Here is a 16,749-nt window from a genome sequence, read left to right on the forward strand (position 1 = left end):
GGCTAAGGAAGATTTTTGAAGAACTTCAGTTTAAGCAACAAGGAGCAATTCCAATCTATTGTGGTAGCATTTCGACCATTAAACTCTCCAAAAATCCTGTTCTCTATGGTAGAAGCAAAAACATAGATGTGAAATATCACTTCTTGAAGGATCTTACGAAGGATGGAGCAAATGATCTCATTTTTTGCAGAAGTGAAACGAAGTTGCGGACATATTCACTAAAACCCTCAAGTTAGCTACGTTTATGAAGCTATGAGGATTTCTTGGTGTTTAATCAATGGATAATCCAATTTGAGGGAGGGTATCTATTATATTTAAACTAAGTGTATAACATCCGTTTAATGGAGGGAATGTTAGCTATAATTAGTAATTTCTCTTTAGAATCAGTCAAAGTTGTTATTTTGTTGGGATTTTATTGTTATAGTCCTAGATTATAGAGGTTGGTTTCTTTGTTGCTATTTTGTTGTTGTCCATTAGTATCGAAGGCCTATTTTAAAAAGTCTATTGTCATATGAATAAAGCAAGCAATGACGTATTTCCCTCCATTGTCTCTTTTTTTTTTTTTTTTTTTTTGCATTATATGCAAAGAGTGGGGGTTCATCGGAATGGATGCCTTCGCTTATCGGGTGTTTGAGGCGAGGTTGAGGATTTTTTCGGGGAAGGAAATAATGTTCCTACATATGAAGAGGGTTGTGGCAGGGTGGTGCAATGGTTTAGGGTGGTGTCGGTAGCGGGAGAAGCGGGCGATATCCATTTCATACCAGGTGGAAATTTGTATGGGTGGATGTTTTTTTTTTTTCATTCTAAATATATTTTAAATTTGCTAAATGTTTAATATTTGGTATAGTTAAAAAATGCGAATTATGTGAGTGGTTTGGATTGGGTTATGTATAGGCCATCTAAATTATTCAGAAAATAAATGGGCCAAAATGGTGTGGATTAAACCCATTTATGACCCACTCAAATCCGATCCGATCTATCCATTTGCCATCTTTGGCTAATAAAGCAATTTGTTAACCAAGATTGCCACGAATCATTTTATGATTGGTTCGTCTGATCTTGATTTTTTTAAAATTTTCAATTTTTACCCCTATTATTTTTATTGTTTATTTTGCATTCAATTTAGTCAAATAAAAATATTTTTTTATTTTCTTTTGTTCCCCAACTTATCATTTCAGCAAATGATTGTACTTTTATCCTTATGTATTTCCAAGTAAACGCATACCTACGAGTTTTACTTTTTAATATTGTGACATATTGTGGGACCAATGCAAATTATTTAAAAAAACTTAAGTCATCGGATGAATGTGTGACTTAACATTTACGTGTTTTAACATTCTCCCTCTATGCTTAGCTTAGAATTTAGATATTCCTAAAAATGTGATTTTATTTTGTTGACAGGCATTATAATGCGAAATTGGGGAGGCAAATAAATGTCTAGAAAAATTTGAACTCGGGAACTCCTACTCTAATACCATGCAATGCTTAGCTTAATATTTAGATATTCTAAAAAACATGATTTTATTTTGTTGATAGGCCTTGAAAAATATTTTTGAAATCAAACCATACGTTAGGTCGGGCGTGGTTATATTTTTCTTGAATCTATTTATTATGTGGCAATCAAATACATGATAGTTAAGACATATAATACTTTAATATCACGAGTCTTTATCCAAATTAGTTTGTATTTCACTAAATTTCTACAAATGGCCACCACTTGTGGGGCCTCTGTAAAAAATTTCTACAATTAGTTTGCATTAACACTCAATTTCAAAGTACATACATTTTTCATTCTATCTTAAAGACAAAGATAAGGCTTGTGTTCTTGTAGAAATTAGTTTTATTTGTACATAATTGACTTTTAAATTCGTAGCCTATCTATTTAAGTATTTTTATTACATATGTTAGGTACATCATATCGGTATTTTTAGGTACATAATTGAAGGATCCTTAATCCTTGATTCTCTACAAATCAACGTGTGAAAACATGCCCAAAACATCGACAAATTTGAATCATTGATTGAACGATACATCACACGAGGGACGTACGTATTGTCCACAAATTAGATGTCGCCTTTGTAATCTCAAGAGTTCCTTCACTTCGATTACGGTTCAACAACATAGAGGGAGAGTGTCGGTCCTTTTTTTTTTTTTTTTTTGTCATGGTGTATTGTAGAACGAAGACAAACTAAAGGGGAGAAGAAGAGATTATGTCTCTTTAAGAGCATGGTTGTTTACGTTTTCAAAAGTAGCTGCAATGGATGGGGTGTGGTTGTTCGCATGGGTGGTCCACCATAAGACCTATACTCCAATATCTCCCACTCACCCATGAAGGGCAAACATCTCCCACTTGCCCACGGAAGACCAGCAACTCCTACTCGCTCACGAAGGGCCAAATATAACTCTCTTTTCTTTGCAAAGTTCATATTGACAAAAAATCCGTGCAACTAGCATACACTACGAGCTTGTTGTCATACATCCGTTAGGAGTATATGACAGCTCAAAATTGGACATAATCTAAAGTAAATTTTCATATGATGTACTCTAAATCGATTACATCACACAAAATAATCATAACTAATCGATTTGTGGATACAAATCTATAATGTGACTCAAAACTCTGAATCGATCTTCCTCTTTCATTAGACCTTTCAATATCGGTTTAGCTTGCTTTTCTAGAAATATCTCATTAGATCGAATCAATCTCATGACCATAGACAATACTCTAAGATAGCGAGCAATGAATAGAAATATTGAGACTAATGAAGAGTCGTGAGGGCACCAAATGAGGAATTCTTATCCTCGAGAGTCTCACATGGCTTTCAAAAGTTAAGATCTAAACTTTTGCCTATTCTCATTGGTTAACTCATGCATACGTAATATGAAATATGTATTACGATATTTTCTCTTTCTCCATGGAGCATATGTCTATCCATTTAATACCATACATATGATAGTCTAACTTGAGTTCACGCAACTACTTTGCTTAAAAGTATCCATCAGAACTCACATCTGGCGGTAAAAACGGATAAAGTGAAATAGGTTAGTTATTTCACTTTAGGACATAATAAATTTTAAATCATCATCTTAACATTATGTTGAGGCAACACTTATACTTTAAGCTCGAGCTCACAATTATCTCCCAGATAATGAGCTTAAATTTTATCTTATCCTTATTCATCACGTAGTAAATAAAGACGATTATTAGTATGAGTGGGCTAATCTCTTATCTATCAAACATGCCTTCTCAACATAAAGCACCAAGCTTTAATATCCATAAATATTACGAAAATTCATAGGCAATAATCTCAAAATTCATCAACAGTGAACATTCATGGAAATTACAATATTCAGTAGATTATATTCTACGCAATCCTATAGATTTTACATGACTATGGAAAACATCTCTAGGAATTGGAGTCGTCATTGGATCTGCTAACATTTTATGCGTAGATATAAACTGTATGTTCACATCCTTTTGTATAACTACATCCTTAACATAGTTATAATTAATGTTTATGTATTTGGTCTTACAATGTAACTTGGGATCTTTGATGTAAGCTATTGCTGCTTGGACTATCACAATATACCAAAACTAGATCTGCAGCATCACTAGTACCACTTAAATGATCCAAAAATCTCCTAAGTTAGACACCCTCTTGCAATGTGGCTGACAAAGCCACAAACTCGGCTTCCATGATAGATAAAGTTATACATTTTTGCTTCTTACTCCTCAATGATACGACGCCATTCTTCATTAAGAACACATTCCTAGAGGTAGATTTTCTCTCATTTAAATTTCCTCCCCAATCAGCATTAATGTAGCCCTCAAGGTGCGGATCACTTCCTTGATAACTCAGCGCATAATCAGCAGTAGCTTTCAAATATTTCAAGATTCTCTTGGCAGCAGCCAAATGTGCTTGACTTGGATTGGATTGGTATTTACTCAATATTCCAACCGCATAACAAATATCATGTACTATACACATCATAGTATACATTAAACTTTCAATGGCACTCACATAATGAACACTTTCCATTTGTTCTTACTCTTGCAAAGTCTTAGGACACATTCTCCGGCTCAAACCTTCACCTTTTGCAATAGGAGTATCAATGGGTGTACAGACTTGCATATGAAATTGTTCAATGACTTTATTTATGTATATTTCTTGTGAAAGAGACAACAAATATTTATGAACGATCTCTTAAAATCTTAACTCCAAGAATGTATGTAGCTTCACCCATACCTTTCATTTCAAAATTAGAAAATAGCCAACTTTTGATTGTCTTGACAAACTCCATATTGCTTTTGGTAATTAGTATATCTTCAATGTATAATTATAAGATCACAAAATGACATTTGGATCTCTTGATATATACATAATTATCTTCATTAATTATCTCAAAATCATATGTCACCATAGCATTATGAAAGCGTATATACCATTATCTTGAAGACTACTTAAGGCCATCTATTGATCTAAAAAATCAACATACTTTTTGTTCTTGGCTTTCAGTAACAAACCCAATAGGTTGTTCCATGTAGATCTCTTATTCCAATTCTCCATCAAGAAAAACAATCTTTACATCTATCTAATATAATTCAAGATCCAAGCTTGCCACTATTGCCAGAATAAGGCGAATTGAGGTGAACCTTACCACGGGAGAAAAAATATCTTCATAGTCAATTCCATCCTGTTTGGTTATACTTCTTCGCCACAAGGCGAGCTTTATATCTCTCAATCGAGCCATCGCCTTTGCGCTTTATTTTGATAATTCACTTGTTTCTAATGGCTTCTACGTCCTTTCGAAAGATTAATTAGTTTCCAAACTTGGTTTGATCTCATCGATTCCATCTCTTTTTCCATTGATTTAATCTATTTTTCCTTATCAAGGCAAGATAGAGCCTCATTTACATTCATCGGCTCATCCTTTTCTTGTGGAGAGACCATGAAAGCTTCGACGGGGAATGCTTTTGTGACTTGTTTGCCATGGAGAAGATTCTACCCTAGGTATTTCATTCTCCATTACGCTTCCGCTCGGATCAAATAACGGCATTATTTCATCAAGTGGTTGTAATTGGGACTGTTTTGTTTTTAATTCTCCACTTCTCACATTGCTTTCACTTGGATCATTATATCTAACTGTTCCATTATCTTGATCTAATGTCTCAAATAAGGAATAGTCTTTACCTATTTCACCATTTCTTGGAAATTCGTTCTCTAAAAATATGATATCACGTGATTCAAATTAGGTCACACTTCCGCTTTCTTGCTTACCTATGAATACATACCTTTTTAAGTGTTTTGAGTATCTTATGAAAATATTCTTTTTGCCTCTTGCTTCCATAAATAGCACAACTCCAAGGTTTGAGAAAGCTCAAATCAGGTTTTCAACCTGTCCATAACTCATATGGGATAGAAGAAACTGAATTTGAAGGTACACAATTAAGTACATAAACGGCAGTTAACAAAGTATCACCCATCATAGGCCTAACCATTTTCATTAGAGTTTTGTTTCTTCTCTTTACAACACCATGTTGCTGCAAAATATATGGATATATAATTGTCTTTTTATTCCCTTTTCATCACACAAATTTCTAAACTCATCGGATAAGTATTCTCGACCTCGATCGGATCTTAATATTTTTATTTCCTTATCTAATTGATTTTCCACTAAGGTTATAAATTTCTTAAAGCAATTTAATGCTTTGGATTTATGAGAAATCAAATAGATATATTTGAATAGAGTATAATCATCTATAAAAGTGATGAAGTATACAACCCATGCCTTCCCCTTGCATTCATTGGACCACATATATTAGTATGAATTAATTGCAACGGAAAGCTCTTGTTTCTTTTTCAAATGGCTTTCTCATTGTTTTCCTCACTAGGCAATGCTCATGAATAAGCAATTAGACTTTCTCTATATTGCCCACTAAGTCCTATTTGGCTAATCTATTCATATGTTGTTGGTCAATATGACAAAGTCTAGCATGTCACACATTCACATCATTATTACCAAAATGAGAAGATGTAAATAGGGAATAACAAACATTCAAATTAGTGTTTTCAATATCCAACACAATAAAACCATCTACAAAATAACCTGAACCATATAAAGTTGTACCTAACAACAAATCCACGTCATTGTCATGAAAATTCAAAAAAAAAAAAAAATCAAGCTTGACTAAAACCAATACAGAAACAAGATTATGACGAATCTCTGAAGCATACATGACATCATATAGAAACAAAGTACGACCATCGTGCATGATTAATTGGCAGGTCCCTATACATTTAACTTCCACTTTGGAGTTGTTCCCGCATATAGATCCACTTCGCTCCACGTGGAATTCGTTGACATTTCACAAAAGTGTTTTTGTCTCTGGCAACATGGTCTGTGGCCCAAGTCTACGATCCACAAAAGATGAGATTCAATTAGAAATATAGAACTCAATACATAACTAACACTTTTAAGTGCATAAAAGGTTTCTACCTTCTTCGACTCGCCACAATCGTGAGCGAAGTGACCTTTCTTACCACAATTATAACATTTCACCCTTGAAATGTTTTTCTTGAAGGGACACTTCCCTTTTCCATATTTGTCAAACTTTGATTTCTTGCTAGATGGTTTCCATTCCTTTACCTTTCCACTTCTTCAAACCCACCTAAATGCTTGCGCTTGGAGCCTAAAGCTCCATGTGAGCCGTAGTTTGTGGCTTAGCCACTGAAGCCGGTCCTCCTCTAGCTCTAGGTGGCGCATATCTTCCTCGAAGGTCTTGACATTCTCGTTATAGGTCGGGTTAACTTTCTTGTGCTCCCAATTATGGGGCAAAGAGCAGATTACTACATGTACTTGTTGCTCATTAGATAATATGTGATTTGCATCTTTCAGCTCATTGATCATGTTTTACACGCGCCTCAAATGTTGCTTCATATTATGCCCATGTGACATCTTATATGTATCAAACCTAATTGTAGTCTACCTTAGCTTGGTAACTGAAGTCTACCTAAACCTAATCTTTAATGTATCCCACACATCTTTTGCATTCTCTTGTTGCTTGAACTCACACATAATATCATTATCCATACTGCTCAACAACATAATACGATCGGTTGAGTTATTTTTTTCCAAGCAGCAAAAACATCCTTATCTCTTTTGTGTTGCACAATGGTTTCATTCTCTAGTTCTATCATGACTAAGTCAAGAGCTTTTAGTGCCTCTAGCTCTTCCAGCACATACTGGATTTTCATATTCTAGATATCATAGCTTTCATCGTTTAACTTCTCACCCTTATTGGGCTTGGCCACGATGTTCTTTAAAGTCGTTACCATTGTATCTGAATATGAAATAATTTAGACATTTCGCACGAATTATTAATACCTAAATTTTACACTAACTAATTATACTAATGTACAATTTCACATAAGGACTTAGATTTTAAAGTTCACTAAGTTCCCAACCATCGTTAAAGGATACTCATTTGAAATTATCGTTAGAATAACCATTTAGGTAAAATTGAGTTCTATTAAAGTCACTAAAACTCTTTAGAACTCCCCACTCGAACATATAATACTACTCAAGTATTATAAAATAGAAATTTATATTTCATTCACAAACAAATATTTCATAAAATATTCACAAACAACAAATAGTGAAAAATATTCACTAATTGACAAACTAACCTCAACAACATGATTGAGGTATTCAGAAACTTAGAAAATTAATAAATTGAAACAAAGTATCAATTTCCTATCTAGTAATGTCTCATAGTAATAGGAAATGACTCCACAAACTAGTCAAATCTAGAAAAATCATTGAGTCTACAAGGCGCCCTTATAAAAGCTCTCAAGGTACCACTCGCCCTACGCCAAGATGCATTTTGCCTCCGCCAAGACCCATTCATAGCCAAGATTGACGTCCTTTGCATCCCCATGCTTACATACTCATTTAGGAATCTAATCCCAAGACTCTTGTAAGAATAGAGGGTTGGCATCCCATAAACGATCGATGACCCCATTTCACTACATAAGAAGAGTGGTTCTCGGTGCTATGACCCTCATGTCATTTGGCATTATGTGACCATTCCAAATGATCTCTTGAATCATTTTGTTTACCTTCTTTATATATGACATCATGTTATCTTGAACATTCTAGTGGTAAAGGGCTAAAGCATTCCTTAGCCTAAAGATTTTTTCCACTTGTTCATCATTGTTCACTCTTACAGGGGTTCGCATCATCCAAGGCATTTTTCCTACAATAAATATAGAAAAAATGAGATTAATCATATTCCATGATGCATAATAAGGTAAAATAAATATACCATATTGTAGAAAATTTTGATACGAGTACATTAGTACCAAAATTACCCCAATTGGACGTCATACGCCCACGCATGAGCCCCGACAAGATTTTTTTTTTTGTCAACGGCCAAAGACAATGGTCAATGGTCAACGGGTCAAAGTCAATTGGTGATCGGGTTGGGCCACAAACCGGGTTGGATTTCGAGTTCGGCCAAGCTACCACGTCATTAGCCACGTGGCTTGCTACGTGGGCAGCCACATGATCGCCACATCGCCAGCGGTTGTAAACAATTCCATGCACATGCGATGCACATGGGCGTGCGAGATCCACGCGTAGATCGCTCCTCCGGCGTGTATCAACGCGCGTCTTCGTCAATCGTCCGTCGGCGACGTTACGCCCTTAAAATGCTCGTATGCCAAGACCGTCCCAATGGTATGATCAAAATGCATTTTCATTCAACGAAAGTTCACAAAATTGCGACTTTTGGCCATGGTCCCCGAGGAACCTCGCCCCATCAAGGCGAGGCTTGGCGCTGTGTGTGGTGTATTCCGGCTTCCTTCGGCGTCGAGTAACCACTCCCTAGATTCGTATCGATGAGTAGATTCTAGCCATATGTTTACATTTCATTTTTACCAAATCAACATTTCCTAAAATGCCATAAAATGTATTGCTATAAACACAAAACAGGCAAAGCACGAAAACTCTTAGAACGGTGCAAAAAATTGGCCAAAAAAAAAAAGGTTCTAAAACATGGCATTGTGATTAGAAAGACAAGCATACAATGGCTCTAATACCAATGAAGGATAGTAAATCCTTGATTTTATACAAATTAACATGATGAAATATGCCCAAAATATCAAAAAACTTGAATCAATGATTGAACAATATATCACACGAGGGACATACCTTATTATCCACAAATTAGATATCGCCTTTGTAGTCTTGAGAATTCCTTTGCTTCGATTACGGTTCAACGGTAGAGAGGGAGAGCGTCGTTCCTTTTTTTTGTGTGTGTGTGTGTGTGTGTGTGTCTTGGTGTACTATAAAACAAAGATAGACTGAAGGAGAGAAGGATAGATTACGTCTTTCCAAGAGATGTGATTTTTCATGTTTTCAAAAGTACTGCTGATAACTGCCTTGGTAGTTGCACACAATTATCTGTAGTGGGTGGAGGCGGTTATCAATCGTGGGTGGGGTGTGGTTGCCCGCATGGGCGGCCCACCATAAGACCCGTACTCCAACAATAAGTGTAGTTACATGCACGATAAGTGAAGAAAAGTACATAAGTATAGTTACACAAGTGTACCTTTGATCACATAAATTTCAACCAGTACAGTCAATCTCAAAGAAAGATAATCACTTAAACAAAAGAGAGAGATAATCACTAATTAGTCTACCTTCACTAAGTATTCGAGCAAATTGGTCATGCTCATGTCTCAACAAGGGAGTTTTCTACCGACCCAAGGAGGTCATAAATAACCAGAAATAGCCATTCTAAGTCTTTGCCTCCGTTCATTTTGTGGAAATTTTCAAGAAGTCATTTTCCAAAATAATAATAATAATATTTTTCAATGATCGGCAAAAACCTAAAAATGAACTGAAAAATATTTTCCATTATTAGCACCTCCGTGTAATTTTTTAATAATTTTTATTTTCATTTAACTTTTATCTTCCTTTTGTTTTTATTTTTTAATTTAAGTAATTCCAAATTCTTACTCTCTTAATTTTTTTTTTATATTTTTCATTTTTCCCTTCTTCAACCAGTTAGCCGGCCTCAGGCGAGCTCACCTCGCCTTTTTCCCACTTTTGAATGTGATTTTTTTATTGGTGCTCATTTATTTTCCGTAAAACCAATGTCGGAAAGTCCGGACAACATTCTCCCGGAAATTATTTTTTGCGAAATGAATGGAGCGTAAGCGGGTTGCGTTACTTTGTTATCCATAGCGACAACAATCGAGATGTACTGGGGAACAAACCATCTGCTTCCGCTTTAATGGACAAGCATCACAAAATGAACTTCCTGAAGATACAAAATAATCATATGCTGTATCTTGATTTAAATTATAATAAACAACATCCGAGAATGAAAATGGTTTATACTAAGGTGCGACTAGCTGTCTGCAGAGAACTTATTTTCTGATTCCTCTTAACCGCCTTTCAAATCAACTAGTAACAGCTACACAAGCGATTGATTTGTTGAAACAACGTATTCTCTGACCTAGTTCAAAGTGATGATGTCCAACGATGAAGTTCCACAAATCCAGACAGCACAATGCGATTCCTTGCTTTGACCCTTGTCTGATATATGACCCTGCACATTGCAGCAGCAAAAATAAGAACCCAATCCCTTTTGAAAAGTAAGTCCTTTTCAGAAAGACAACGTTGCATACCTCGAACCTTCAACCCACATTTCAGTAACCAGGGTTTCCCCAGGGTACACATGTAGAAGAAATTTCCCTAATATGCTTTTCACCAGGTCCGGGTCTCCTCTGCAGATGCACTTGATGATTGCCCTGACTGCAAACCCCAGTGTGCAAAGACCATGCAGTATCGGCCGGGAGAATCTTTAGAGAGTTCAGATACGCATCAGATGCCAGTATAAATGGTTAAGAAAATTACCACTGAGATAGTGAACTAAAATAAAAGCCCAAAGATTACTCTCATAATTATTGAAGCAATCTGTCATATACAAAGAGTGTTATTTTAGAGAAAGCAACTGTATCACCACTCACTCCCTCCCCTCGTCGTGCACTCTTTTAGGTGACCTTGTCCATCTCTCCCTACAAATGTCTGAGATCTCGATAATGTTGAATGATGTTGGTACATAGGGGAGGAAATGCAATTGCTTTTTACGGTTAAATTATGCTACTGCAATATGTGACTTGTACTCTTCCCTAATATGCTTGGATTGAGGGAAGTGGAAGAAATTGAAGGGAAACAATAACCCAAGGCATTCTCTCTCTTGTTTGGCTGATTAAATAGGAGGGAAATTCGACCCCCCCAAAAAAAAAGTAGGGAAATGGGACGTATTTACCTTTGACCCACAATTCTTCTTCTTTTGGAAGATGGGGAATTTTGAAGGAAGCACCACGAGTAATCATTTTTCAAAAGCTACCATTTACTTTGCTTCTAGATGTGAATAGGAAAAAAAATTATTATGCGTTACTATTTTGATTTCCTACAATATAAATTCCCTTCAATGCACATTCAAACAGAAGGAAATTATTGCTTCTAATCACTTAATTTGCTTCAATTTCATTTGCCTTCTTTTCCCCCCATTTTCCTTCTAACATATATTACCAAACAGAATGTCCTAACATGGCTAGGAAATGTCTGAGGAGATAGAATATGAAAAACCTACAGCCCACTACCCCACGAATGTGCAATACCCTAGCAAAGGAACTATATGAATGACAAGGTCCTTCCCAATGCCATACAAGCCAAATGATAAGATGCATGAACACCATGATTAGATTCGATCTGCATCACAGATTTGGTACTGACTCATGAATCAAATTCCAAGTTGAATGGATCACTGAAATACTCTAAACTAGGATCTTGAGTAAAAAAGCAAAAGCACTAGAAAGTCCACTCCAAATAACAAGTTCAACACTTCACAACTGACAGAATGAGATCTAATAAGTTTCGACAAGATCTCTAAATTACAGTAGCCAGAAAAATTAAGATTAGAAGTAGAGTGGACTGACCCTGCAATTTTGGCAATCATTGGATCAGAATGCAGAGGGTTATAGTCCCCAGATAGCCTATATAACAGAGCCTACAGAACAGCATTAAAATGGTTAACGAAGAATTACCTAAAGAGACATCTGATAAGATAAAGGCAGTAATTGCAATTTAAATTGTCATTGACAAAATACTGATAGTCAATTAAACTACTTTATATCAAGATCAACCAGTAGACTGTAATAGAGGAAATTTTCACTTCCCATGTCCTTGATGGGTACTTGACATACGCATTTTGTGATAAGTGCTTCCTGTTCTGAATAGATGTCCAGGCTAGCTAGTCACGCATTTACCATGTAAAACCCTATTTGAAAAAGATGGATTTGACATTTTTTTGCAGACAAAGATAGAAGAAAACGTGGAAAGATCATCAGAAACAAGAGGAAACTGGAAGATAAATTAGAAATATCTGACTTGACACGACTAACTGGATCCATTATAGCATATAGTTCAGCGTGGATACATAAGAAGGAACTTCAGCTTTCTATTACAGGAAAAATGAAGCAAATCTTTCAAGAAGACATCTAATCGCATAGATCCAAAAAAAAAAAAAAAGATGCTGAAAATTGAATAAGTAGAAATCCTATACATTTTGAAATGACGAAATGAATGACAGTATGTACATGCCTGTGATGGTTGACTACAATCCTCAAAAACAGAAAAGGGTTTATCCTTGGGGATTTTCACAGCTCGGACTTGGTTGGGTGGATAATTTGAGTAAGAAAATGGTTGAGATGATTTTGAAAAGCCACCGGCTCCACGGAGGTAAGCAGTCAATCTGCGCATCAACATTGTCTCACGTGTTGTCATATATAATACAAAACATGGTAGGTATGAATAAGTCAATAGGGTGCAGATCTACAAGTTCTCAACATAATTTTTAAGACACAAAGATAAAGTACACAAAGAAAATGGGATTCAGCAACTAATAACAATTTTTATCTCCAATTGAAAGCTGAAAGAATAATTTATAAAAGTCACCCAAGAGTATCAGCAAATGCCCGCATGCAATTAAGAACACACCACAATTAAATTCCTTTTTCCAGGTTAACACTTATCATTATCCAGTCAGAAAGCTCAAATCTTATACTGGCCTAACTTGAGCAGGTGGCTGGAAGTGCTACTGCATATGTGGAATTTTGAGAGAAATAGGAAACCTGACCTGTTCATGCATAATAATTCACCTGAAGCTTGATCAAAACTTTTGGTTTCTACCTCCACAACAGCTGCCTTACCTGGAAAAGGAATTACAGAACAAAAATTAGAAAGGAAAGAACAATCATTTCGCTGCAAGGCTGCACAAAGATGATCAAAAGAGACAAAAGATACCAAACTTTGGGAGTAAATTCCAGGAAGATATTTATAAACCAAAATAATAATGACACGTATAAGATTTGCTTCCCTTACATGAGCGCTTACATGGAATGTCGACTTGCTGAGATTAGTCATGTTTTCCACATTCACATGGCCAATAACCAAATATAGGTACTGTTTTACTTGTTAACAAGAAGAGCCTTCTCATATGTTTTTAAAGTCATCCTAGCACTAGCACAGAAGTCCAAAATGTGCTCACTCATTCAAATGCCACTTTCCTAATTGTAGATAAAAAATAATCCGTAGTAAGAGAGTCCATTCCTTTAACTTACTAGTGCGGTAACAACGCTTTCAAGTAGGCATAGCAACTTTTGACATGACCCATTCACGTCCGTTGTGGTAAAGCGTATTCAGGTTAAACTTAACTGTGTTTGTGTAACAAACAGCCGTGTAAGAGTAACCTTTAATCTACTTATGACACGCTTAAACATGTTAAAACTAATTAGGTTAATATGTTATTCTTGGAAATACATCATATTTAGATACGTTTTACATTTGTCAGTTTGTACAGGTTGATGTATTAGAGTTCATGTTTTAAAGAAGCTACACGTATTGGGTCATGTAATTCAAACAAGTGGGTCCTTGTCACATTAAGATTTGAAAGTTATGACACAATTATTAATGCATCATGTTCGTGTTAAATCTAAAATTGACACAACCTGATAATGACACCAAAACATAAATCGCTAGCACTACTTTCGGAACAAACTAACTCCATATATATAAGAAGTATTTCTGCCAGTAAGACCTACCTTTATCATGCAAGCCAGCAAGACTTACCTTATGTTGTAACTGCATCAAAAGGTACAGTAAAAGTCAAGTTTGGACTTAACAACAGAAAAGCACTATTTAACAAAGTTCTAATATAAGCAAAGAGTGAAATTGCACATATGACAATACACAAAAGAGAACGATCACATTGAATGGATTGACAGCATGCATTTATATAGCAACTTATTGGTTTGCATAACAACAGTAACAAGAGCCTTTGAAGAGTAATTATGTTCAGACATGTCCAACCGATTCACACTAGAAAGTATCAAACCCAGAAATTTGGAAACTAGTGTTGGACTCAATCTAACAATCAAAAAGCATTCACATTATTCTCGTTTTAAAAAAATTATTTGGCATATTTGTTTCCTAAATCCATCCACTCTTCATATAGGAAACGTTCCACATTTCACCTCCATGTCTTCCAAACACCTTTGTTTGTTGATGGCAATTTACATAATCCAGATCCAATCATACAATGATGAATATTCGGATTTTATTATGGTGATATGCTCTTGATTCATGAATAAACTGGACCTCAAGGTCCGCCGGCTAAGTATTGTTACACATGCTCTATTTATTGTAGATTAAGATCCCCAAAATATTTTCATCTTTCAATGATGGCATCTCAGACTTTTTTCGGTTATATAATTCCCAGGGATGAACTGATTGTCCATATTCTCAAGTCAATCCATCTGAACATAAATAGCAGTTGATCTTTAGCAAAATTCTTACATGCGCACTGGAAGATAATGGCTTGTAGAGTTCTATGTATTGCTGTCCATGCAACAAAAGCTGTGGATCATATCTGTGAGAAATGTAATCAGAAACCAGAATGAGCTTTTCTCCCTTACACAATTTGACAGGGGGAAAAAATTGGTAAGATAATGAGAGAGAATTCTGTGGGCTGGAGTTTAGCAATAAAGAAACCAAATTAGAGTCCACATGGTGCTGTAAAATCGTGCATTCTACCAAACAGACATGATGGATTCATCTCAAAAGATTCTCAATAGAAGAACACTTACTGCAAACCTGGAAAACACAATCCATCTGGCAAAGATTGCAGAGGGAAAAGAGCAGCAAATGTGGGCAATACCTGCAAAATTACAAACACAAGTGAGAACGGACGAATTATACACACAAGACAATTAGCAATAGAGAAACTAATTATTTCGACAACTGGAACTAGCATACGGCGCCAACTACTGAAATGGATAACACAGAGAACAATGGACCTCCCTCTAGGGCACAATACCTTAATAAACTGCTGTCCGTTTTCATGGTAAACATACTTGAGCTCGTCCGCGTCCAGCGGATCACGCCCACAAGCTCCGACACCCAAGGCATACAAAGCCGCGTCTCTGCACAGGCATCCAAAGGCGGAAACAAAAAGCAAGCACACAGTCCTTAACAAATCACGAATCACCGACAGAAATCGGTAAAAGAACCCGAGATGTTCGACCGTGGACAGGACATAAGTCTACCTTTCCGTATACGCGAAAGCTGCCTGCAATCCCTCATCGTAGAGCAACAAATAGAGCGGCCAGAAAACAGAATCGATCAGCCCCGTGTGCGAACGGTCAAGCAACGGAGTCGAGAGGCGACGAGAAGCCACCTACCTCGGGGAACTTGTGAGAGAGGAGAAGCTGAGGATCGGTCTTGGAGCTGGCTCCCGCCATCGGAACCAGCCACTAATCAAAGCTCCGGCGGATTTTACGAGGAGTGCGTGATTCAGAGAGATTCAGAGACGAGAGAATCGGGTTGGGAGCGGGTGATCCCTGCGAGTGGCGGAGCAGATTCTCGCGACGGCGATGGTGACGGCTCTTATGGATTCGAGCGGAGATTCGGGAACAGCAAGGGGCATGGGCAGCTTAGGGAGTGGCGTGCCTTTTGACTTTATGCGATCGAGGTCGAGGGTTATCGCCAAAGAACGCATGTCGAGACAACAAACAATTCGCTTGTCGCCTTTCTTTATCCGACAAAGACAAGAGGCTCGAAGGTTAACCGCCAAATTGCTCGTACGTTGCGAAAAAAAAATTGCCAACGTAGGCTAAAAATTACCGTACGTTCCATTTGTTAAGATATTGAGGACAATCTCTCGCACCGTCGCACGTAACTTGAGATTTAATCCTTATGGTTTCCGAACTATTTGTATCGTTTAGAAAATAAAAAAAAATGAAAAATTTTTTTTCTTGTTCACTAAAATAGTTAGATAAAAATTCTTATAGATAATAATAATATTTTTCATTGACTAGCTTTTTCAAACTATACAAATTATGATTCGCGATTAATTATCGTCATGCTCTCTTACTCTTCATCTCTCCTTTGAGCACACGGCACCTGAAAGTAGCTCGCCAGATTTGAGGGTTAAGAGCGTGACAGCCACTGCCACCTCTCGATGATTGTGAAGCCTTAGCGACGGCAACATCGCATGTGGTGGTGGCCATTGCGTGCTCTCTCTCTCTCTCTCTCTCTCTCTCTCCCTCTAAAGCGGCACCGACTCAGCGCCAATGAGCCAGATCAACACTGCTTGTCGTCTTCTTAATGCCTCTG

General features: G+C 36.6%; 1 protein-coding gene across 2 annotated transcripts; it reads right to left on the reverse strand.

Annotated features, from left to right (window-relative positions):
* Positions 1 to 10,334: 10,334 nt before the first annotated feature.
* Positions 10,335 to 16,170, reverse strand: LOC115738756 (enoyl-CoA hydratase 2, peroxisomal). Of its 2 annotated transcripts, none has more exons than XM_048275385.1 (11): positions 15,816 to 16,170; positions 15,681 to 15,703; positions 15,452 to 15,557; positions 15,222 to 15,292; positions 14,932 to 15,004; positions 14,178 to 14,217; positions 13,214 to 13,286; positions 12,679 to 12,829; positions 12,015 to 12,085; positions 10,698 to 10,871; positions 10,335 to 10,618 (listed from the first exon to the last, which is right to left on the reverse strand). In XM_048275385.1, exons 1-11 carry the CDS (start codon positions 15,873 to 15,875, stop codon positions 10,531 to 10,533), a joined length of 930 nt encoding a protein of 309 aa, XP_048131342.1. In that variant the 5' UTR covers positions 15,876 to 16,170; the 3' UTR covers positions 10,335 to 10,530. The 2 variants fall into 2 exon arrangements, with proteins under 2 accessions (XP_048131342.1, XP_048131343.1); XM_048275386.1 differs by having other exon boundaries at positions 12,679 to 12,826; positions 13,211 to 13,286; positions 15,816 to 16,169.
* Between the last annotated feature and the right edge of the window lie 579 nt (positions 16,171 to 16,749).

Source organism: Rhodamnia argentea, chromosome 2, assembly GCF_020921035.1.
Source record: "Rhodamnia argentea isolate NSW1041297 chromosome 2, ASM2092103v1, whole genome shotgun sequence".
Lineage (NCBI taxonomy): Eukaryota > Viridiplantae > Streptophyta > Magnoliopsida > Myrtales > Myrtaceae > Rhodamnia > Rhodamnia argentea.

Excerpts from the sequence above, each read along its gene's own strand:
- LOC115738756 (XM_048275385.1), bottom strand. The coding sequence starts at position 15,875 with ATGGCGGGAGCCAGCTCCAAGACCGATCCTCAGCTTCTCCTCTCTCAC. Across the intron at positions 15,704-15,815 it reads TCTCTCACAAGTTCCCCGAG|GCAGCTTTCGCGTATACGGA; the intron begins GTAGGTGGCTTC and ends GAGGGATTGCAG. Across the intron at positions 15,558-15,680 it reads GCTTTCGCGTATACGGAAAG|AGACGCGGCTTTGTATGCCT; the intron begins GTAGACTTATGT and ends ATGCCTGTGCAG.